The sequence below is a fragment of the Carcharodon carcharias genome, chromosome 6 (assembly GCF_017639515.1).
Source record: "Carcharodon carcharias isolate sCarCar2 chromosome 6, sCarCar2.pri, whole genome shotgun sequence".
Lineage (NCBI taxonomy): Eukaryota > Metazoa > Chordata > Chondrichthyes > Lamniformes > Lamnidae > Carcharodon > Carcharodon carcharias.
Genome location: NC_054472.1, coordinates 50758331 through 50783746, shown reverse-complemented (window position 1 = coordinate 50783746; position 25416 = coordinate 50758331). Strand labels below are relative to the sequence as shown.

Here is a 25416-nt window from a genome sequence, read left to right as displayed (position 1 = left end):
TCTTCAAGGCACAAGTCAGGAGTGTGATGGATGCCTGGATGAATGCAGCTCCAGCAACACTCAAGAAGCTCGACATCATCCAGGACAACGCCCACTTGACTCCTTCGACAGCACCTTCCAAATCTGCAATTTCTACCACCTAAAAGGGCAAGGATAGCATGTGCATGAAAACACCACCACCTGCAAGTTCCCCTCCAGCTACACACCATCCTGACTTGGAACTATACCATCATTCCTTCATTGTTGCTGCATCAAAATCCTAGAACTCCCTCCCTAATAGCACGGTGGGTGTACCTACACCACATGGCCTCCAGCGCTTCAAGAAGGCAGCTCACCACTACCTCTCAAGGACAATTAGGAATGGGCTATAAAAATGCTGGCCTAGCCAGCGACGCCCACGTCCCATGAACGAATTAAGAAAAAAAGTTCTGGGCAGCACAAGGATGTGAATATATTAGAGAAGGTGCAGAAAAGATTTGCAAAAATGGTTCCAGAGATGAGGAATTTTAATTATGTGGATATGTTGGAGATCTGGGGTTGTTCTCCTTGGAAAAGAGAAGATCAAAACGATAGATATGTTCAAACTCATGAGGGGTCTGAACAGAGTAGATAGGAAGAAACTGTTCCAGTTTGTAGAAGGATTGAGAACCAGGGGAGACTGTTTTAAGGTGATTGACAAAAGAAGCAAAGGCAACGAGGAAAAACAATTTTTTTACACAGCAAGTGGTCACAATTTGGAATGCACTACCTGAAAGTGTGGGGGTGGCAGGTTCAGGCGGCTTTCAGAAGAGAATTGGACAGTTATCTGAAGAGAAAAAAATTACATGTCTACACGGGACATAAGAAATAGGAGCAGGAGTAGCCCATATGACACCTTGAGCCTGTTTCACCATTCAATAAGATTGTGGCCTCAACTGCATTTCCTTGTTTGGAAAATGCAGGGAGTGGGACAAGGGAAGTTGCTGTTGCAGAGAGCCAGCACAGATACTCCTTCTGTGCTGTAACCATTCTGCAATTCCATAAATCCAGAAATCTTATATAAACAGTAAAAGGAAGTCGAAGGAAGGGTATGGCTGATTTGGGACCAAGAAAAAAAGCTCTTCTTGTGGAGATCAATGACATAGCTGAGCAACTAAACAATCACTTTGCATTTGTGATCACTAAAACGTTGTTGCCAACGTCACAGTAAGAGAAGTAATAGAGATAAATAGGGAAATTGGATTTGGTAAAAATAGATGAAGTGGAGGTACCCCAAAGGTTGGCAGTGCTCAAAGTAGAAAAGTCACCAGATGGGATGCATCCTAGGTTGCTAAGGGAATGAAGAGTGGAAATTAGGAAAACTCTGGCCACAATCTTTCAGTCCTCCTTAGATATGGAAATGGTACCACCCGTATTATACCCTTGTTCAAAAAAAAAGGGATGGATAAACCTGAAAATGAGATGCTAGTAGCCCTTATTTTATTGGTTCATGGGATGTGAGCATTGCTGCCAAGGCCTCGCCACAATCTTTCAGTCCTCCTTAGATATGGAAGTGGTGGCACCCGTATTGTATCCTTGTTCAAAAAAATAAACCTGAAAATCAGATGCTAGTAGCCCTTTTTTTATTCATCCATGGGATATGAGCATCGCTGCCAAGGCCAACATTTGTTGCACATGCCAAATTGCCCTTGAGAAGGTTGGTGAGTCACCTTCCTGAACCACTGCAATTCATATAATGTGGGTACACATAAAGTGCTGTTAGGGAGTTACAGGTTTTTGATCCTGCAACAATAAAGGAAAGGCGATACTATTCCAAATCAGGATGACGTATGGCTTGAGGGGAACTTGTAGGTGGTGGTGTTGCTATGTGTATACTGCTCTTTCATTCTAGGTGGTAGAGATTTTGAAGATGCTGGCACGTTGCTGTGGTGCATCTTGTAGATGGTACACACTGCTGCCACTATGCACTGGTGTTGGAGGGAGTGAATGTTTAAGATGGTGGATGGGTGCCAATCAAGCAGACTGCTTTGTGCTGGATAATGCTCAGCTTCACGAGAGTTGTTGGAGCTACACCCATCCAGGGAAGTGCAGGTGTTCCATCACACCCCTGACTGGTGCCTTGTAGGTGATGTACAGGCCTTGGGTAGTCAGGAGATGGGCTACTCACCACAGAATTCCCAGCCTGATCTGCTCTTGTAGCTACAGTATTTATATGGCTGATCCAGTTGTTTCTGGTGGGGGACTCAACAATAGCAAAACCTCGGAATATCAAAGGAAGACGGTTAGATTCTCTCTCGCTCAAAATAGGCATTGCCTGACACTTGTGGCACGAATGTTACTTGCCATTTATCAGCCCAAGCCTGAATATTGCCCTAGTGGACATGGACTGCTTCAGTATCGGAGGAGTCGCAATAGTACTGAACACTCTGCAATCATCAGTGAATATCCCCGCTTCTGACCTTATCATGGCATAAATATCATTGATGAAGCAACTAAAGATAGCTGGGCCAAGGACACAATGTTGAGGAGCTCCTGCAACAATATCCTGGGCCTGAGATTTTGGCCTCCAAAAATCACAACTATCTTCGTTTGTGCTGGGTATGAGTGCGACCATTGAAATGATTTTCCCCTGATTCCTATTAAGTTCAATTTTCCTAGGGCTCCTAGACGCCAAACTCAGTCAAATGATGAACAAAAACAGAATTACCTGGAAAATCTCAGCAGGTCTGGCAGCATCGGCAGAAAAGAAAAGAGTTGACGTTTCGAGTCCTCATGACCCTTCGACAGAACTTCAAGTTTTGTCGAAGGGTCATGAGGACTCGAAATGTCAACTCTTTTCTTCTCCGCCGATGCTGCCAGACCTGCTGAGTTTTTCCAGGTAATTCTGTTTTTGTTTTGGATTTCCTGCATCCGCAGTTTTTTTGTTTTTATCTCAGTCAAATGCTGCCTTGATGTCAAGGGCAGTCATTCACACTTCACCTCTGGAATTCAGTTCTTTTGTCCAGGATTTGACCAAGGCAGTCATGAGGCCTGGAGCCAAGTGCCTCTGGCAAAATCCAAAGTGAGCATTAGTGAGGAGGTTGTTGCTGACAAAGTGTTGCTTGACAGCACTGTGAATGACACCCTCCATCAATTTGCTGATGATTGATTGTAGGTTGATGGGGTGGTAATTGGCTAGATTGAATTTGTCTTGCTTTTTGTGGACAGGAAATACCTGGACAATTTTGCACGTTGTTGGGCAGGTGCCAGTGCTAAAGCTGTACCAGAACAGTTTGGCTAGAGGCGCGACTAGTTCTGGTAGTTCAACATTACAACTGGCATGTTGTCAGGGGCCATAGGCTTTGCCATGTCTATGCCTTTAGCAGTTGCTTGGTATCATTTAGCGTGACTCAGATGGGCTGAAGACTGGCATCTCCTTTTTCATCCAGGAAGCTTTGGACTTATTTGCCCTACCCTTTCCCATTCGATGGAATATACCTTGACTGTGACTGAACCAATTACTTTTTGAAGGTAGTCTATTGTTCAGCTACAGTTTTTCCCGCCAATCTTTTGTTCCAGTCTATCTGGCCTATCTCCTTTCTTGCCTCATTGAGGTTGGCTCTCGTCCAGTTAGTTGTAGTGGCTCTTTGGAAAATCAATCACTCTATTGCTCTCTCCCCATAGCCCTGCAGATTTTTCCCCTTCCAACTATTTGCCCAATTCCCTTTGGAAAATTTATTACTGAATCTGCTTCCACCACTCTTTCAGGAAGCGCCTTCCAGATATTAACAACTTACAATATAATATTTTTCTTCCCTCATGATGCCTCTGGTTCTTTTTCCAATTACCTTAAACCTGTATCTTCTGGCAGCCAAACCATATTCCACTGGAATAAGTTTCTCTTTATTTTCTCTATCAAAGCCCTTCATGATCTCGAACACTTCGATCAAAGTCCCCCTAAACTTAATCCATCTAAGGAGAACAATCCCAGTATTTCTAGTCTCACCACCTAACTGAAGTCTTTTATCCCTGGTACTATTCTGCTACATTTCTTCTGCATCCTCCCTAAAGCCTTTACATCTTTTTTAAACTGTAGTGCCCAGAATTGGTCACAATATTCCAGCCATTGTTTTATAAAGATTCAACATAACTTCTTTGCTTTTGTACTTTATTCCTCTACTTATAAAGTTAAGGGTTTCATTATTTCGAGAACAGCCTTTTCGTCCTGTCATCTCTAAAGAGTTATGTCCACTTCCAAGGTCTCTTGGTTCCTGCATTCCCTTTAAAATTGTACCATTCAATTTATATTGCCTTTCCTCATTCTTCCGATAAAAATGAATCATTTCACACTTCTATTTTAAATTTCATCTGCCATGTGTCTGCCTAACTCACCAGTCTATGTTCATGTCCTCCTGGAGTCTATTACTATTCTCCTCACTGTTTACAACATTTCTCAGTTTTGAAACAACAAGATGGATTCCATCAGAGCTTGCTGAAAGTTTTGTAATATTCGAAGTATGTAATGAAACAATACCTATATAATATAACAAATAACTGAGTCTGTACGTCTTCTAAAATTTTCCTCAGTCAGAAACAAATGGATTATGAAATATAATAATATGGTCATGATGTTTGTGCATCTACTGGCCTCCCCATCAAAGTGTAACTAGAAATATACTGCAAGAAGTGATTGTCTTAATTTTGCAAGATGGGTGTGCTGAGCTCAATAGTTTACAGGAAGAAAAATGAAAACCAATTCAATAAAGCAAAGTTAAAGATGTTCTGCTGGCTACTAGAATATCTCAATGTACAATCAAAGGCCACAAGTCAGCTTTTGTTACAAAATACTAGAGGGTAAAGATATAATATTTCCTAGAACAGTTAAGTGCTTTACATGTGCTGATGCCAAAAATTGGTCACTTGGCAAGTCTAGCTCAAATGAGATAACTGAACTACATTAACAACCTGCTTTAATTAAAACAAAGTTTAACAAATAGTCTGGTATATACACAAGTCAGTTGAAAAGAAGTGTGCTTAAATTTGCAGTTAAGAAAATAGCATGAGCTAGATTCTTCAAGTTTTGTTCTTGTAGTTCATGACTGTCCTGGTGCTCTAGTGTTCAATGCTCAGTAACTGACTGAATTATCAATTTTTGTAATTGTTACGATATAAATTACCTGGGTGGTGCTGGCTAAGCTACGAAGATGGGTTTGAAGAAGTTTGGTGGCTCCATCCTGGAACGTTTTGGGTAGAGCTCCAAGCAGCATGCTGAACTCTGGAGTGTTGAGTTGGAATAGGCATATCAAAACAGCTTGAGCTGCCTAAAACAAGAAAAGCAAATGAGAAGAAAAATTAGTTCCACCCATCATCATACCTAAAACTTCCATAAAATAATCTGTGCAGCGTTTCTCCAGTTTCACATAAATCTATCACTATCAATTATTTAAATATCTTTTTACTTAAAGGAGTAGTCCTTAACTGACATAAGTCATCAAACTTTCGGTACAATGGCATCAATCTTTTTCACATTTTAGTCAATTTTAATTAAATTTTTACCAATTTCAATTGGAATAACACTCTTGATTTGCCATTTGCAGCAGCGTCTCTGTAAACTACAGATGCATATTATTGCTCACTAAATTGGAAATGTTAAAATTTCACCTAAATGTAGACATAAGAATGATGGGCGAAGGACATTTATAAAGTTTTCTAGATCCTCAATATTTTCTAAAATATCTGTTCTCACTATTGGCTGACACAATGCAACGCAGCATTAAAGTACTACTGCACCATCACTGTCTTCTGAATGAGAGAGTGAACTGAAGCCCTATCAAGGAACTATTTCAAAGTACAAACGAAATTCTCTCAGTAGCCTATACAATGCTTATAGTTTATTTTGGTGATGATTGAACAATCTCCTGATTTAAAATAAAAACAGAAAATACTGATACACTGAGCAGTTCTGGCTGCATCTGTGGAAAGAGAAATAGAGTTAAAGACCGGGATTTTCTGGCCACGTCATGGGTGGGACCCTCCGCGGGCGAGGCGGTGCCCCGCCATAAGATTTGCGGCGGGACCGGAAGATCCCGGCAGTGGGTAGGTGTGGAAAATCCTGCCCAAGTTTCAGGGCAATGGCCCTTTGTTAGAACTGGGAGTGCTTACAGATGCAACAGTTTCTAAGCCAAGCAGGGAAAAATGGGAGTGGAAGAAATGTCAGAGTGGGTGTAGAGCGAGAATTAAAATGACAGGTGACCATGTTAAACAGTGATTTATTTGTGTTTTCAACTTAGTATTCTGCATTCGCTGCTCATGATGTAGTCTCCTCCAAATTGGGGTGACCAAGAGCAGAGTGGGTGCTTGCTCTGCAGAACACCTTTGTTCAGTCCATAAGTGTGACACTGAGCTTTCGGTTGCCAGGAGATCTCTTGTTGTTCTGGCTAACAATTATCCCTCAAACATCATTACTAAACAAAGACTATCTGGTCCTTTAGTCCACTGCTGGTCGTGGATCCTTTGTGTGTGCAAATTGGCTGCTGTGTTGCCTGTATTACAACAGTAACTCCACTTCAAATGCACTATGTAGACCATAATACGCCTTGGAAGCTTGTGAGGTCATGAAATACATTATATAATTCCGAGGGAATGGCAACGTAGTGGTAATGTTACTGGATTTATAATCCTCAGCTCTGGAGTAACGCTTTGGAAACTTGAGTTTAAATTCCACCACAAGAGCTGAGGAATATAAACCCCATTAACTAAATTGGGAACAAAAAAACTAGTTTCAGTAATGGTGATCATGAAACTACCAGGCTGTTGTTAAAAAACCTATCTGGCTCACTAATGTCCTTTACAAAAGGAAATTTGCTCTTATTACCTGGTCTGGCCCACATGCGACTCCAGACCCACAACAATGTGGTTGACCCTTATTGATCTAGCAAGCCACTCAGTTGTATTAAAATCACTACAGAAAGAGCAAATAAGAATAAAACAGAGCATTAGCCTAGGCATCAGATATGGCAAAGGCACAGAAAGTCCAATTGATTCTGGTAAGTCCACCTGGCAAAATCTGGGGGTTTGCAACAAAATTGGAAAAGCTGTCTCAGAGATGAGTGAAGCAACAACCTGATATACTCATCCTTACCAAATCATACTTCACAGCAATTGCCCCAGCCACCCTTATCACCATCCCTGGGTATATCCTACCCTACCAGCAAGAGAGAGAGACTCAGACTCACCAGAGGTGGTGGCATAGTAGTATACAGTCAGGAGGGTGTGTCCCTGGGAGTTCTCAACATTGATTCTGGACTCCATGTGGAGAAGTGCCGTCTTCACATTGAGGACACCCGCCACTTTGTTGTGTGGCACTACCAAAGTGCTAAATGTGATAAATTCAGAACAGAACAAGGAGTTCAAAACTGGGCATGCCTGAGATGCCATCAGGAGCAGCAGAATTGTACTCCACACAAATTACAACCTCATATCCTGGCATATCTATCACTCTACTATCACGCTAAGGTTCAATGAGTAGTGAAGGAGAGCACACCGGGAGCAGCACTGAGCACACCTATAAAATGAGGTACAATGGTGAAGCTACAATACAGGACTACAAACACACTGAACAGTAGGAGCAGCTTGCTATCCAATCCTAAAACAAACTGATCAGATAAAAGCTCTGGAGTCTTGCCACATCAAGTCGTGAATGGTGGTGGACAATTAAACAACTATCAGGAGGCGGCAGATCCATGAACATCCCACCCAGCTCAGCATTTCAGTGCAAAAGACGGGGCTGAAGCATTTGCCACCATCTTTGGCTAGAAGTGCCAAGAGGAGGATCCATCTCAGCCTCATCCTGCAGTCCCCAAGCATTACAGACACCAGTCTTCAGCCAATTTGCTTCACTCCATGTGGACACACCAATGATTATGGGTCTAGACAGCATCCCGGCTGTAATGCTGAAGGTTTGTGCTCCAGACAAGTCACCCCCCCTAGCCAAGTAGTTCAAGTACAGATATAACACTGGTATCTACCTGGTAATGTGGAAACTTGCCCAGTTATGTCCTGTCCACAAAGTGTAGGATAAATCCAATCCGGTCAATTACTATCCCATCAAGTTACTCTCAAACATAAGTGAAGTGGTGACAGTTGTTGTCAGTAGAACCATCAAACAGCTCTTATTCAGCAAAAACCTGTTCGCTGATGCTCAGTTTGGGTTCTGTCAGGACTACTTGGCTCCAGGCCTCATTACATCTTTAGTGCAAACATGGACAAAAGAGTGGAATTCCAGAAGTGCGGCAAGAGAGACTGCCCTTGACATCAAGGCAGCATTTAACTGAGTGTGGCATCAAGGGGCTATAGCAAAATTGAAGTCAATGGGAATCAGGGGGACCCCTCCAATGGTTGGAGTCATTGCTAACACAAAGGAAGATAGTAGCTGTTGGAGACCAATCATCTCAGGCCCAGGACACTACTGCAGGAGTTCTTCAAAGCCGTGTCTTCAGCCCAAACATCTTCAGCTGCTTCATCAACGACCTTCCCTCCAACGCAATGTCAGAAGTGTGGACGCTCGCTGATCATTATGCAGTCTTTCAAATCCATTTGTAACTCCTCAAATAATGCCTGTGTGCAGCAAGACCTGGACAACTTTCAGGCATGGACTAATAAGTGGCAAGTACCATTAGTGCCAGGCAATGACCAGCTAAACAAGATAGAATCTAACCATCTCCCTTGCGACATCTGACAGCATTAGCATTGTTGAATCCCCGTGCATCAACAATCTTAAGGTTCCCATTGACCAGAAACTTAATCGATCAGCCGCATAACTACTGTGGCTACAAGAGGTCAGTGATTGGGAATCTTGTGGTGAGATTCTCCCAACTCCACAGTCTATCCGCCACCAAAAAGCACAAGTCAGACTGTGATGGAATGCTCCCCACTTATCCAGATGAATGCAGCTTCCACAACACGCAAGAAGTTCAATACCATCCAGGAAAAAGCAGCCTGCTTGATCAGCACACTATACATAACCTTAAACATTCACTTCTTCCACATTGGCATAGTAGCAGCATCTGTTGCTGTTGGTGCCATCTGCAACATGCACTGCAGCAACTCACCAATATTCCTTTAACAGAATCTCCAAAATCCATGGTCTCTACTACCTATAAAGAACAAGGGTAGCAGGCACATGGGAATGCCGCCACTTGCAGTTCCCCTCCAAGTCACTCACCATCCTGACTTGCAATTATATCGCCTTTCCTTCACCATTGCTGAGTCAAAATCCTGGAACTTCTTTTCTAGCAGCAATGTGGGTGTACTACACCTCAAAGATTACAACAGCTTAAGAAGGCAGTTCACCACCACCATCTCAAGCACAATTTGGAATGAGCATTAAACACTGGCCTTGCCAGTGATGCCCACATCCCATGATCAAATAAAAATGAACAGTTTAAAAAAAATTTTTAGGCTAATGCAGCTCTGTAGTGGATTTAGACAAATCACCTCAAATTTCTGTGGGATTTCTATGGATCTGCTGAAATTTAAGTGGAAAAATGAGATCCCCAAAAGTGATTATTGCTAATTAAAGGACGATTGGTTTTCACAAATCTTATGCCGAAGTCACGTTAGTAGATTGGGAGAACTTACATGGAAACTGTCCCTCAATATGTTTGAATAAGCCAAAGAGCTGTAAGATTGTCAGATGCTCCTGGGCCTAATTTGCAGAATGGAGACAATGAATCTTCCCTCAAGTGCATAAGTACCAAATGATGAATAAAGGTTTAAAGAAAATATTCCCTGACATAAATTTTGGATAAACCTCAGATCTAGTTAAACTCATACAAATTATATGCCCATCCATGTAATCCTGCCATTTACTGCATTTCTTGGAGATGGAGATGTGAAATTCTTTACTTAATATGCTGGATAAAAGCTGCAGCCAACATCCAAATTCCTGCTAACAGCTACCACATGAACCTTAAATAAAAGGTGATAGGCTTAATTGAACAAACAATGAAACTGTCTATTTGAGAAAATATTTTATACACCATAGATATGTACTCACACTGGTGTTAATGTACAAACCATTTGTTTTATTGCCGGGAAGGTGTATATGTGCTAATACAGTGTAAACGACGGATGGGAAAAAAACACTGCATACCTGGATGGTTTTCTCAAGAGCCACATCTATCAAATGGAAAGCCTGTGGGCTACCTTGCTATATATCTAGACAACCATATGAACAGGGAGATCTCACTGCTATAGGATCTGAAACAATTGATCAATTTCAAAGGCTCTGTGAGCTGAACGTTGTTAATTGAATGTAGGGTCAACAATATTGATACCTTGTAAATCCCTAACTTGAGAGTCCTGGATATGAGAAGATACAAGGATGTGCACATAGGAAAGGTATCTACCCAAGAGATTGAAGAAAAGCTCAAAAGTAGCATTTGTCTGTTGCAACATAACCACATTTGACCAAAAGTGGCATCAAGGAGCCCTAGAAAAACTGGAATCGGGGGGAAACTCTCCGCTGTTGGAATCATACCTAACACAAAGGGAGATGGTTGTGATTTTTGGAGGTCAGTCATCTCAGCTCCAGGACATCATTGCAGGAGTTCCTCAGGGTAACGTCCTATACCCAACCATCTTCAACTGCTTCATCAATGATCTTCCTTCCATCATAAAGTCAGAAGTGGGGATGTTTGCTGATGATTGCACAATGCTCAGCACCATTCACGACTCCTTAGATACTGAAGCGGTCCATGTCCAAATGGAGCAACACCTGGACAATATCCAGGTTTGAGCTGATGAGTAGCAACTAATCAAGTGCTACACAAGTGTCAGGCAATGACCATCTCCAACAAGAGATAATCCAAGCATTGCCCCTTGTTCAATGGCATTGCCATCACTGAATCCCCCACCATCAACATTCTGGGGATTACCACTGACCATATAAATACTGTGGCTACAAGTGTATGTCAGAGGCTAGGAGTCATGCGACGAGTAACTCACCTCCTAAATCCTCAAAGCCTGTCCACCATCTACAAGGCACAAGTCAGGAGTGTGATGGACTTACCTGGATGAGCGCAGCTCCAACAACACTCAAGAAACTTGACACTGTCCAGGACAAAGCAGCCCGCTTGATTGGCACCACATCCACAGACATTCACTCCTGGCACCATTGGTGCACAGTAGCAGCAATGTATATCCTTGACAAGATGCACTGCAGAAATTCACCAAGGCTCCCTCGACAGCTCCTTCTAAACCCATGACCACTACCATCTAGAAGGACAAGGGCAGCAGATAGGTGGGAACACCAGCACCTGAAAGTTCCCCTCCAAGTCACTCACCATCCTGACTTGGAAATATATTGCCGTTCCTTCACTGCTCCTGGGTCAAAATCCTAGGACTCTCTTCCTAACAGCAATGTGTGTGTACCAAACCACAATGACTGCAGCGGTTCAAGAAGGCAGCTCACCACCACCTTCTTAAGGGCAATTAGGGATGGGCAATAAATGCTGGCCCAGCCAGCAAAGCCCCCATCCCATGAAATGAATGTTAAAAAAAAGCAGAGAGTGGACTTTTTGAGAACTGTTAGACCCATCATAGAAACAAGAGTAGGCCATTCAATCTCTGGACATGTTCTGCCATTCTATCTTATCTTATGGCTGATCTGCATCTCAACTCCAGTTACCCATCATTGATCCATTTCCCTAAATACCCTTAATTAACAAAATTCTATCAACCTAGATCTTGAGCATTTTAATTGACCCAGCATGGAGGCTACACTAGCAAAGTGATTATGTTACTGGACTAGTAATCCAGAGGCTTGGACTAATAAACCAGGAGTTCAAATCACACCACGGCAGCTGGGGAATTTAAATTTAGTTAGTTCAATTAAATTAAAATACGGAATGAACTGAATTTTTATCAGGAATGATGACTATGAAACTACAGGATTGTTCTAAAAACCATTTGGTTCACTAATGTCCTGTCAGGAAGAAAATCTGCCATCCTAATCCGGCCTGGCTTAAATGTGATTCCAGGCCCACAGTAACGTGGCTGACTCTTAACTGCCCTCTGAAATTGTCTACCAAACTCAAGAACACTTAAGGGTGGACAATAAATTCTGGCCACGTCATTCAGGCCCACAGCCAGTGAATTAATTTGAAAATAAAATTGCCATTTGGGGGAAGAGTTTTCTGCAATCCATTGAGCAGAAAATGTGTCACCCAAGAAAAATAGATCAGAATAATTTTTTGATGCTGGGAAGTTACGAACTGTCGAGGATCAGAGATTTAGGCACCCTGTACAAAAATCACTAAAAGCTTGTGGACAAGTACAAATAAATAATTTAAAAAACTAATGTGATGTTGGCTTTTATCTCAAGGGGGCTTGAATAGAAATTGAAGAAGTTATGTTACAGTTATATAAAGCTCTAGTTATACCCCTTCTGGAATACAGTGTTAAGCTCTGGGTACTGTACCCAAGAAAGGATATACTAGCCTTGAAGGGATGCAGCACAGATTCCACAGAATGATATTACGGGGTGAAAGAGGTTTTTTTTTAAGTCACTCTTGCTGACGGATATTGAAGTCCCGAACCACACTACATCCTGTGTGCGTATTAAAATAAAAGCTAAATACTGCAAATGCTGGAAATCTGAAATAAAAACAAAGTGCTGGAAATACTCAAGGGGTCTGGCAGCACTTGTGGGGAGAGAAACAGAGTTAATGTTTTGAGTTGAATATGGCTCTTATTCAAAACTGAAGGAAGGTAGAAATGTGATGGTTTTTATGTCATTGAAAGTGGGAAGAAGGAAGGAAGTTCAAAGGGAAGGTCTGGGATAGGGTAGAGGGCAGGAGAAATTAAATGACAAAGATGTCATGGTACAAAAGACAAAGGGAGTGATAATGATTGTAGTAAAGAAACAAAGCATCTGCAATGACGTGTACAGGGAGTAGCAGACAGATTTGATGATGGGTCAGATTTAACTCCTGGCTTTGATTTGGCAAGGAATATTGACCTAATGCCTAAATTCAGTGAGGAAATAGCTGAAATGAATTTTGTCATGTTTTAAATCATTTCTACAAAGTTACATTGGTCAAGAGAAATTTGAACAATTCTGTTATGAGGTGTTTTAGTAGGGAAAGCATTGGTGGTTTATTCAACCCTCTCAGATAAACAGTCTGCAGATTATGATACGGTTAAGACTGCTGTGTTTAGTTCCAAAAACCTGTAGGCAAAAGTTTAGAAACCTGAGGAAGAGACGTAATTAGACATTTGTGGAATTTGCTGGAGAAAAGGAATTGGGGCAGAATCTTGCCCTTGTTGGGCGGGCTCGGCGGGGGCGGGCGGGAAGCCAACCACTGCCCGTGATAGGGGCCAGAAGGTAATTTCATGCTGGCAAGCCAACTAAGGTCCACCCAGCATGAAATGCAAGCGATAGCGCTCAGCGCTCCCTGTGCAGACAGGGAGAGGAGGCCAAGGGTGAAATTCGTGCACATGCGCTGTTGATAATCTCCCTGATAATCACCCAGCTGCCTCAGGGAGATGAAGTGTTATATAAAAAAAAAGGAAATTAAAAAGGTAATAAAATATGTCCTCGGTCACGTGAGCAGTGACATGTTTTAATTTTTATTTTATTTTATTTTTATTTGCTTTAGGAAACCTCATCTCGCCCGTAAGGTTGGACGGGCAGTGAAAAATTTAACTTAATTGATAATTTAATGGCCTTAACAGACGTCAACGTGCGTCATTTCATGCTCAAGTGGGTCGGGCACGCGCCCATCAGCCGAGCTAAAAATTTTGCCCCTGGTGTTTGACCAATGGTTTGTGAAAACTTTAGGGAGATACTGTTAATGGAAGACCTTAAAGGCGACATTCCTTTAGGAATCAGGTCCCACCCAGAAGGCTGTAAGGTTTTTAATTTAAAGAAGGCAGATCCACCAGGACGTTGCCTGGGATGAAACATTTAAGTTATGAAGAGAGGTTGGATAGACTTGGGTTGTTTTCGTTCGAGCAGAGAAGACTGAGGGGTGACCTGATCGAGGTGTACAAGATTATGAGGGGCATGGACAGGGTGGATAGGGAGCAGCTGTTCCCCTTAGTTGAAGGGTCAGCCACAAGGGGGCATAAGTTCAAGGTGAGGGGCAGGAGGTATAGAGGGGATGTGAGTAAAAACTTTTTTACCCAGAGGGTGGTGATGGTCTGGAATGCACTGCCTGGGAGGGTGGTGGAGGCGGGTTGCCTCACTTCCTTTAAAAAGTACCTGGATGAGCACTTGGAATGTCATAACATTCAAGGCTATGGGCCAAGTGCTGGTAAATGGGATTAGGTAGGTCAGGTGTTTCTCACGTGTCGGTGCAGACTTGATGGGCTGAAGGGCCTCTTCTGCACTGAGATTCTGTAATTATTGTTGATATGAATTATCCCACAAAAACATAGACGGTAACAAACTTTTGCCTGCAAACCCACAGAAAACCTGGAGAGATAATAGAAGTGGATAGTGAACAGAACACTAATTACCATGAGGGGAAATGAAAAGACAGATGCTTCTTAAGACTAGTAAAAAGGACAATAGGGAGAATAAGTATGATTCGAAGAAACCAACGTGTTATTATTGCCATAAAATGGGGCAACAGACTGCTGGAAGTTAAGTTAAGCCTGTAGCTTTTGTGGGCATGTTCAGTGTTTCTCCAGAAACTGCTGCACCAATAAGTGAAGCTTGTGACAAACTGATACCACTTAATGTATTTACAGTGGGTGTAAATCAGAATATACAAGATTATGGGAGTGTTATTTTTCAGGATGAAGAAACTCCATTTTTGTCTGATAAAGGCGCCAAAAAGATAGTCATTTTTAGGGATACGGGTCAGCTCAAATCCTGATGTTAGCAAAAGACGTGAATTGCTTTGCAGAGAGTTCACTAAATACAAATATATTGTTACAGGGCATTGATGAAAATTCTTTACCTCTTTCATTGTGTTGAGTGAATTTAAACTGTGCTTCAGTCAATAGGGATAAAAACAAAAAACAAAAAACTGCGGATGCTGGAAATACAAAACAAAAACAGAATTACCTGGAAAAACTCAGCAGGTCTGGCAGCATCGGCAGAGAAGAAAAGAGTTGACGTTTCGAGTCCTCATGACCCTTCGACAGAACTGGTCTGTCGAAGGGTCATGAGGACTCGTAACGTCAACTCTTTTCTTCTCCGCCGATGCTGCCAGACCTGCTGAGTTTTTCCAGGTAATTCTGTTTTTGTCTTGAGTCAATAGGTCTTGTTGGAGCGGTGTCCAAATTGCCTATTAATGATGTCAATTTCATACGAGAAAATGACCTCGTTGAAGATTAAGTGCTGCCATTTCCCAGGATGGCAGGCAAGTTCATTGAAACTGACAGTGTACCCAAGGAAACAGGGACAATTGTAATCCTGTTGTAGAAAGTACTGCTTCAACTAAAGATGTTTCCAAAGAGTCAAAAGCTTCTGAGATTAAAGAGTTTAAACCTCAGACTGACAACAAACAGTTAAAAGCAACTGGAAATAAATTGACACTGTCTGAATTAAACTTGCCTGCAGAACCTTTGCCACAGGTGTCAAAGTAAAATACAGCAGCAGCATTCCAGGCTAATGACAAACAAAGGGAGACAGTGCTTTCAAACACAATAACTTGGCTGGAGCAAGAACTGATACTGTGGAATTACGAGGATGTTATTAAAGTTTGGAGTGTAAATTAAAACTTCAGAAAGATGAAGCCATTGCTCTTGTGAGAGAGGAGTTGAACAAAATTTGTGCTAATTGGGGAAAGGAACTTAAAGCAAACTGTGAACTGGCAAAAAAAAAGGTTTCAGGATTTTTTGACTGATCATCGATGTGACCTGCGGTTATTAAAGCAGCAAAAGAGAATTGTAATCTTGCAATTCAACAGGAACAAGATGATTCGGCTGGCTGAGATTTTTCTCCTTGACCTGGATAATAAAAACAATTTAAAGACCAAAAGGAAATGGAGATCAAGTGTTAGAACCTGGACCAAGTGATTCACAGATCGATTCTAAAGAAAAACAAAATGACAAATTGAAGCCACATGTAGAGGAGTTATGACCAAATTGCCTATTAATGATGTCAATTTCATACGAGAAAATGACCTTGTTGAAGATTAAGTGCTGCCATTTCCCAGGATGGCAGGCAAGTTCATTGGCAGGCAAAATCCATAGGATTTTGTTTTGATTTACAGCTTATGCCAAATGGAATTAAAAAATCACAGGGATTACCTGCAATTAGCAGATGTGACAAAATTCCCAAGGCTGAATTGATTGGGAAAATTTTTAACCTCAGACATGGAAACACTGAAATTCATGCAACAGGACAAAGGAGATTCATTACGACACATACTAGCACTAAAACAAGTTCCCATCTAAACGAGAAAGGACTTGAAACATACACAAAAAGTGGACTTGAACACTTAACTGTTACATGTGTTTACTTGATATAGGTTAAACTGTGTGATGCTCCCAAGGTGGACTGTTTAATGGCAAAATATGACAGCATGGGGAAGAACATTGCCTGCACTGTATAAAGTAAGTTCATTGTTAAAATGTGTAGAATGTTATAAGTTGTTATATTGCGGATAGAGCTTTTGAAAATTCACCACTTCAGTAATGATTTTTCACCTCTCACAGGAGAGGTGTCATAAATATGAGGTTTATGAGATTGTCATATCTTGGTAACTGTCTTTAATTTAGAGAAAAATGAAGGGAGCCATATGGCCTGTTCTGAAGTCCCCCTGATAAGATGCTAAGGTGACGTAGCTGTTAAAAATTAAAGTGAGGACTGGGTTGTTTTGCTGGGAAGGTAGTCGATGGTATTCACACTTGGAGACAATGGCAGCAGCATCTATGGTGACAGTAGTTAGACTGGAAGCCCTAGGAAGGTGTTGAAAATGTAAGGTTGTAAACATTCGTGCTTTAAACTGTCCACTTACTTCTGAGATAAAAGAGAGTTGGAGACTCAGTGATAGCAAATTAGCATTTCAATCTGGATACAAAGCTCATGTGATTCATGTTGTTGTGGAGGCAGGTTTTGAGAGGGGAAGGGTTTCCTAAAGATATTCCGGAAACTCTCATACAAGTCACTCTGCCAGGATCAGGGAGAGAGGGAATAACTAGAGGCCGAAAGTCTTTATAGTTCACCACACAGGAATGCGGGTGGGAGCTTGTGCTCCAACGAAAAGATAAGGATTTCGAGTGTGGCTACAAGATACACCTAGTTTACGCTAGAAGGAGAATTGCAAGGAAAAACCCTCACTGTAAAGATAGTTCTGTGCTTAAAAGTTACCAGGCTGGGAAAGTAATGGAAGTAAACCCTTGAGGGATTAGAATCACTTTGGACAGGGTCCTGGAAAATCAAATGATTACTTAAGGGACAGTATAAAGTATACTGTGAAGTGGGTTTAGGGGTTGTGTTAAAAGTAAAACTGGAAAATTCTGCTCTGCAGTTTAAAGTACAAGTTGCCTACAAAAATAGCGTTTAGTCATTAGTGCTTTTAGTCTGTTTATTACAATAAAATGTAAAACGTGAAATCTTTCAGCGATCAACTGGAAGTTAAGATTTCTTTTTTGAAAGTTATTGGTCTCTATGGGGATCACAGCATCTTAAGGAAGGATGTCCTTGCTTGAGAGGTGCTGCAAGCAAGGTTCACTAGATTGATTCCTGGGATGAGGATTGCCTATGAGGATAAGATGAATCAAATGGGTGTTTGCTCTTTGGAGCTTAGAAGAATGAAAGGTGATTGCATTGAAACACATAAGATTCTGAGACAGCTTGACAGGGTTGATGCTGAGATGCAGCTTTCCATGCTGGAGTCTAAAGTTGGAGTGCCTAGTCTCAGGATAAGGGCATGGCTATTTAGGACTGACATGAGGAAAGATTTATTCACCCATGGGGATTGTGAAACTTTGGAATTCTTTACCCACAGGGCTGTGGATATTCAGTTGTTGAGTATATTCAAATCTGAGACTAATAGATTTTTGGACACTTAAGGAATCAAATGATATGGGGATTGGGTGGAAAGTGGAGTTGAGGTCAAAGATCAGCTATGATGTTATTGAAATGGAGAGCAGGCTTGAGGGGCCACATAGTCTACTTCTGCTTCTAATTTTTATATTATGTTAGTATCCCTTTAGCAGGTTATTAATCTTACAGCACTTGATTCGCTGTTACCTTATTACCACATTCTTTGGCACTTAAAGATTATGCAAAGTAAAAGATTTTGTCTTGGTTTGATTTCTCCAACTATTTTAAAGAGATAGAAGTCTCAATTGTTCGATCATTGTTTTGTCATCTGATATTCCAGTTCATGAATAAACTAACTGATTTCTCATACGCAATTTTTATCTGCTTTGACAATCGTGGCAGGATAACAAATAATGGAATACAGTTTCTTTCAATTATTCAATCTACTGTGTAGTACAAAGCCAAAATCACATGTGAAAAACCAGCCAAAATAGTACCTTTCTCACATCAGAGCTTTTTGGCTCAGTTGTCCAGGTAATGATCCGTGATACTGCCAGACGTGTTTCACTAGAATTTACAAAATCTGCAGGGTCCATCTGTAGAGTCAACGTCTCAATGTACTTCAAAATAGCAACTTTCACCTGTAGTTCAGACATAAGCAGATGGCATTGTGTAAATTATGGCTTCATGTCCAAGAGGAAAGCAAAATTGAAACCAAGAACATGTTACTGTACTATTACATATAAACATGAATTCAGGAACTATGAAGGGGAACTCAAAGTTAGTTATAGGAGCAAAACCAAGATGTCCTTTCACTTTATTTATCATTGTTAGTTCTCCCTTTCTACTTTATCCACTTTAGATTCAGACTCAGGTGTTTACAGCACAGAAGGAGGCCAATCGGCCCATTGTGTCTGCGCTGGTCAAAAAAAGAAAAAGCTCATCCCATTTTCTAGCACTTGGCCCATAGCCCTGGAGGCTATGGAAACACAAGTGAATATCTAAATACTTCTTAAATGTTACAAGAGTTTCTGACTCAACCACCCTTTCAGGCAGAGAGTTTCAGACTCCCATCACCCCCGGGTGAAAAAATTTCTCCCCAACTCCCCTCTTAGCCTTCTCCCCTCTTCGCTGCTCCAAGGAAAACAACACCAGCCTATCCAATCTTTCCTCATAGCTCAGACGCTCCAACCTAGGCAGCATGCTGGTAAATCTCCTCTGCACCTTCTCCAGTGTAATCACATCCTTCCTATGTGACCAGAGCTGCACACAGTACTCCAGTTGTGGCCTTACCCAGTGTTTTATGCAGTTCCAGCATAACATCCCTGCTCTTGTATTCTATGCATCGGCAATAAAGGCAAGTATCCCACGTGCCTTCTTAACCGTCTTATCTACCTCCCAGCTACCTTCAGAGATCCGTGGATATGCACACCAAGGTCTCTCTGACCTTCAGTACTTTACAGTGTCCTACCATTCATAGTGTAATCCCTTGTCTTGTTAGCCCTCCCAAAGTGCATTACCCCACACTTTTCCGATCGAATTCCATTTGCCAATGCTACGCCCACCTGACGAATCCATTGATATCCTTCTGCAGTTTACGGCTATCCTCCTCACTATTTACCACCCTACCAATTTTGATGTCATCCATGAACTTCTTGAACATCCCCCCTACATTTAAGTCCAAATCATTTATGTACACCACAAACAGCAAGGGCCCAGTACTGTGCCCTGCAGAACCCCATTGGAAACAGACATCCAGTCACAGAAACATTCCTCTACCTTCACTCTCTGCTTTCATAAAACCTCTGCTCTCATGAGGCAGCGATGAATTTGCCTTCACTTATTCATGTCTGTACTCTTGCAAAAGCAAATTTTGTTGAGTAATAGTTATAATAAATTTCCAGTTTCATGCACAGAAATAGAAATAGGCTATTCAGCCCCCTGAGCCTGATCCACCATTCAACAAGATCATGGCTAATCCATTATCTCAAATCCATTACCTGCTATTAATCTATATAGTTTGGTAGCCATATGCAATAAAAATCTGTTGATTGTCAACAGATTCAGTTGTTGAAATTAAAACCTCTAATTGTGGTTATAATCTGGCCTATTCAGCTAGTTTGAAGTGTTGAAAGTGTAACAACAGCATCCCTCTTCAAAAGATTCATTGAGGCAGAAGAATTCACTATTTTGCTGGGGAGTGAGGGAGAGTAAGAAAGGAAGAAAGATTTCCAGTGACTTGGTTCTTCAACTTGAGAGGTGCAGCATTTCAAGGAAAACAAACAGGAAGTGGTTTGCCAGCACCATCGAGGGTAGTCAATTAAACAGCGTGAACTGACCACAGGCCCAGTCGAGCAGCTATGTCCTTCAGGACTCAGCCAGCTTGGCCAGTAGTGGTACTCCTGGGCCATCTTGGTGATAGCTATTGAAGTCACTCCCCTCAAAGTACATTCAGTGCTCTTGCCATCCTTAGTGCTTCTTCCAATTGGTGTTCAACAGAGGAGTACTGATTTATCAGCTGAATGGGGGTGGTAGGTGATAATCAGCAGGAGGTTTCCTTGCCCAGGATGCCATCAAACTTCATGGGATCTGAAGTCAATGGAGTCTGGAGGGCAATTCCCTCTTGGCTGTTCACCACTGTGCAGTCACCTCTGGTGGTTCTGTCTGGTGGGACGGATGATGGTGGTGGTGTCTGGGACATTGTAAAGTTTGATTTGGTGAGTAATATGTCAGGCTGTTGCTTGACAACTCTCCCAATTTTGGCAAAATCCCCCAGATATTAGTAAGGAGGACTTTACAAGGTTGGGTGTGTGGTTGCCCCTCCCAGTGCCTAGGTCGAGGCTGGGTGATCTGTCCTGTTTCATTCCTTTTTGAATTTGTAGTGATTTGGTACAACTGAATAGCTTGCTAGGCCATTTCAGAGGGCATTTAAGAGTCAACCACATTGTTGTGGGTCTGGATTCCTATGTAGGTCAGACTAGGTAAGGACAAGGGTTTTGATGACTATCATTAATTTTCAGTTCCAGATTTATTGAATTTAAATTCCACCAGCTGCTCTGGATTACTAGTCCAGTGACACTGCCACTATGCCTCTGCTTCCTCTTGACTACCTTGTTTATTCTTCCAAATGTTGCACCCTCATTCCGATTCCCCGTCCAGGATGAAGCAATTCTTAATTAAGAGTATTTTTTCAAAAATCACAGGTTCCAGATACATTATTTTGTGTCATTATTTAGTGTAACATACTTCATGGTGACATAATTAATAAATAGATATAGAAACAGATCCATATTTTCAGGACTGAAAAGGGTCAAAATAGGGAGTCTTCTGTTTTTCAATTTGGCTTTGTCAAGATCTGTAAGAGATCAGAAATTGACAGTGAAAGAAAACAAACTGAACACTAAGAGTGGCATTTCCTTTACTGGTGGGTGGAGTGAGAAAGTTCATTCAAATGAAAGGCAGAAAGAACAAGGAAAATTTAAAAAAAAATTCCACAAAGTTGTCAAAGCATATCCTAAGATTACAGTTGCTAAATATATTGGTTCTGTACATATACACAACTAACCTTCAAGTTTGGAGTCTGCGTTTGATCAACAGTGAATCTCATTAAAATACTGAACTGCAGGTCATTGGGGAAAGACTCTCTGCAAATTAATTTTTAAAAACATTGTTAGCTCATTGACATTTATCCAACTTAAGTGCTGGTCCATACTGAAACACTTTTCCTAAAATTATCTTGTGTTTTCTGGGGAGGTTGTTGACGACATATTAGGTGATAGCTCCTGTGGCTGCAGTGTAAGCATTTGGCTACAATAGCTCAATTGCATTATATTTTGCCATCAAAAGGCTGGATTTTAACATTTCTATGGAATTCCCAATCTTTTCACTGTGGAAATGTACCATTGTGCTGCCAGTCAAGCAGTCTCAAGCTGATAATCATTCCACATTGTAAGTAGCATAGTGTTGGTAACAAGCTGCCATTTGAAATCAATACAAAAGGAAACTGATAACTTGAACATTGCTGAAAAGAAATACATGTTGCCAAAGCTTTTCATCTTGCATTCATCAGGACAAACGGTAGAATGCCAAATTTCAAGCGATCACAATTTATACCACAGGAGAAAAGTGGTGCTGATTGGTTGGCTGAGGCATTGCCACGGAGAAAGAAACAGGGAGCTATAGGCTTCCTATTCTTTTGAATAATTTTAAAAAGGTGCAAGGCTTGAACATATTCCTTTTGATAGAGTACAGGTCCTTGTTAATGGCTGTATACTGCTTCCAGCAAGTGCAAATTAACCATGTCACAAATTTGACATTGTCTTAAATTGGTTATTTGTGCAGCTATTAGTGCACTCAGGAATATTCACCAAGTGCTGCCCAATTGCAATATCACATCTAACAGCAGATGTTTTGTTTTGGGTTTTGCAAGCGTAGGCTGGTTGAATACAGTCTACATTTATACACAGGGACCCGTTCTCTGCAAATAAAAGTTATATGTTCAAGCCTTGTACCTTTTTTAAAATTACCTGGAAGCATGGGAGCCTCCAGTTCCCAATTGGTTTCTCCAAGGTAATACCTTGGCCAATCAGTCGACTTGCCAACAAATCAGCTCCCCTTTTCTCCTGTGGTATAAATTGCTAAGCATTTGAAATTTGGCATGCTTGCATTTGTCCTAATGAGTGCAAGATGAAAAGCTTTAGCAACATGTCTCTCTTTCAGCAATATTCAAGTTCTGTACTACTAAGTAACAAATTGATAACTCTTCACCTTCAAAAATGCAGGGGACTTATCTGTTCAATATGAAACACCTAGACAAGATCAGATATATTGCTGATGAGGAATGCTGAAATCTTGGCAACAAGCACAGCTGATATAGAACCATAGAAAAGTTACGGCACAGAAAGAGACCATTCACCCCATTCTGTTGGTGCCGACCAAAAAAGAAAAAAAAAATTAGCCGCTCATTTTAATCCCACTTTCCAGCACCTGGTCCATAGCCTTGCAGGTTAAAGCATTTTAGGTGTAGATCAGGTACCTTTTAAATGAGTTGGAGCCTTTCAGCCTCAACCACCAATTTGGACAGTGAATTCCAGAAACCCGCCACCTTCTGGGTGAAAAAGTTTTCCTCCTGTCCCCTCTAATCCTTCTACCAATTACCTTAAATCTATGCCCCCAACAACTGACCCCTCAGCTAGGGGAAACAGGTCTTTCCTGTCTATCCTATCTAGGCCCCTCATAATTTTGTACACCTCAATTAAGTTACCCCTCAGCCTCCTCTGTTCGAAGGAAAACAATCCTTTTTTTTCTTTTCCATTGTGATTTAACTCCAGCACCAAAGTGATGTTTTGAATTGTCAAACCAGCTACCCACATGTTCCAAGTGAAAAATACCAATTTTTGAAGATTTCAGACTAATTTTGAACTAGAAGTCTGTGTTAGGTATAAACTGAGTTGAGAGTGCTCGAGTCAATTTTACTGAGCTGTCAGAGACAAAAGGCCAGAGGTTGTGCATTCATCAACTTGTAATTTTTTCAAAGTTTATTTTAATGGATAGGAAAACCAGAGAATGATGAGCACAAAAGAAGAAAACTCCAGCCAAAGACTTAGGCGGAGGCCAAACACAGGCCCTAGAAATGAAAGTACTATGCCACTGTGCTTTGCAGTCCCTAACCAGGAAACACCAGCTTCAAAATTTGAACTTGTCTAATTTTGAGTGTTTGGGTACCTATGCCTGACTGCTGAGACAGAGTAATACACACTGTTAGCCCTTGGGCCTTGAGCCCATTGAGCTGTGCAGAGCTGCTGATGAAGCTTAACTTAAAATTGGGCTGCTGCACCATTTGCAGTGAGAAAGTGGGCTGATTGTGTTGAGAAGAATGAGCGATTAGATTTGGAGTTATCAGATCTGCTAGCATCACATTTAGCTAAATCTATTTTTAAAATTACCTTTAGGTATAGCTGTTTTTCCTGAATGCAGACCATGCTGGCTGGCTCAAGGCAAACCATTCTTGCAGTGGGGCTCTCAGAACCTTTAGTCTGTTTCAGGCATGTTGATTATTTGGCCTTTACCAAAATGGCAGCATACCCTGGCTTGTGAAACTCATGAACTTCCTACCTGCCAAATTGGAGGCTTTGGAGGCAATATCACATCCAAATAAAGAGCTGCCATATGTCTGAATTTCTTAGCCATTGCTGGATATCCTATTCTAGGCAATGTGTTATTTAAATGTTGTTCAAACACAACCAACAAATTGTCATTCTGAATAAATAATTTTGTTCAATGGTGGCAAACTCCTAATGGCACTACGCCTTTTATTAAGGGCCATCAGATGGAGTGATCAAGTGGTGTTGTCCACTTAATTGTATGTAAGGCATGTCATGGACTAAAAGGCAAATGAGTCCAATAGATATCATTGGAATGAGTCAGTACACACTAGAACTGACAAGTAAATGCAAACATACACACTAATAATTAGAATTGTGAACAGCACACGGTCAGGAAGAGAATTAAAATGTAAACTGAGAAGAATCTCAAAGTAGCTCAAAAATAAGGAAGTCCAGGCAAACAGGAAATGTTATTTTCCTCATTTCGTGTCACTATGGAATTTCAATGTGCCACACTGGGAACCTCCTAAACTACTTCTGCATATACTTGCAATATTCCCTGTGGATCTCCAAATGGATGGTCACCCCTTTCTCAATCAGAACTTTCCCATTGATTCACCAGTTCACAGCTAGCTCATCTTCCATCAATTCCATAATCTTCTTTAAAAACTTTAAGCAGCTTGGGCTCATCAAAACATAGCCCCTGAAAATCCACTGCCAGCAATTGGTTAAACGCTCTACAAATTCAAGGTTTATGTCTCACTGCTTTTTCAATAGCATTTGCTGTCCTCACTAAATTCCTGTATTTACACTCAAATAGACTAATAGCCAGAGCCACAACTATTTTTTGCTTAACTTCCAATGACTATGGTGTATACCATTTGATCCAAGTGCCCAATAAATATTTAATTCTTTGCATTGCTTCATGCCAAATCCCTAATTTCTGGCAGCCAATTAGGTCACCTAAATTTGAAACATGAACGTAAAGCTGCACAAAGTAGAGAACTAAGTGTATAAAAGGCGTTTTCTACTTTACAGAATTGAATAGAAAATAAAGACAAACTCCTAAAACACATATTTACTTTAAATAAGTCCAATTTTATTTAGAAACAAATTATGTGGAGAATAAAACTTGTGACATTTGTCACGAAATGCTGACCTTGCAATATCAAGTGCTTTCTGTACCTTTGCCTGTACAGAACCAAGCAAATCTGCACCCATTTTCTTCAATAGTTGAGTCAATAAAACAAACAACCAGTCTTGAAGGTCTTCTTTATGGACATGAATGAAGTCAACCAGTGTTTCCAAAAACATACTGAAAACCTGAAAATATGAACATAACAATGG

General features: G+C 41.2%; 1 protein-coding gene across 15 annotated transcripts in view; it reads right to left on the bottom strand.

Annotated features, from left to right (window-relative positions):
* clasp2 (cytoplasmic linker associated protein 2) overlaps positions 1-25416 on the bottom strand; it is a 557389-nt gene that overhangs the window by 100119 nt on the left and 431854 nt on the right. For 14 of the 15 annotated variants that reach the window (XM_041189359.1, XM_041189360.1, XM_041189362.1 and 11 more), the window contains 4 exons: positions 25229-25392; positions 21531-21609; positions 18463-18606; positions 5136-5279 (listed from right to left, as the gene is read on the bottom strand). In XM_041189359.1, coding sequence (XP_041045293.1) covers positions 5136-5279; positions 18463-18606; positions 21531-21609; positions 25229-25392 — 531 coding nt within the window. The remainder of the gene's footprint in view (positions 1-5135; positions 5280-18462; positions 18607-21530; positions 21610-25228; positions 25393-25416) is intronic. The other variant, XM_041189361.1, reaches the window with a different exon arrangement.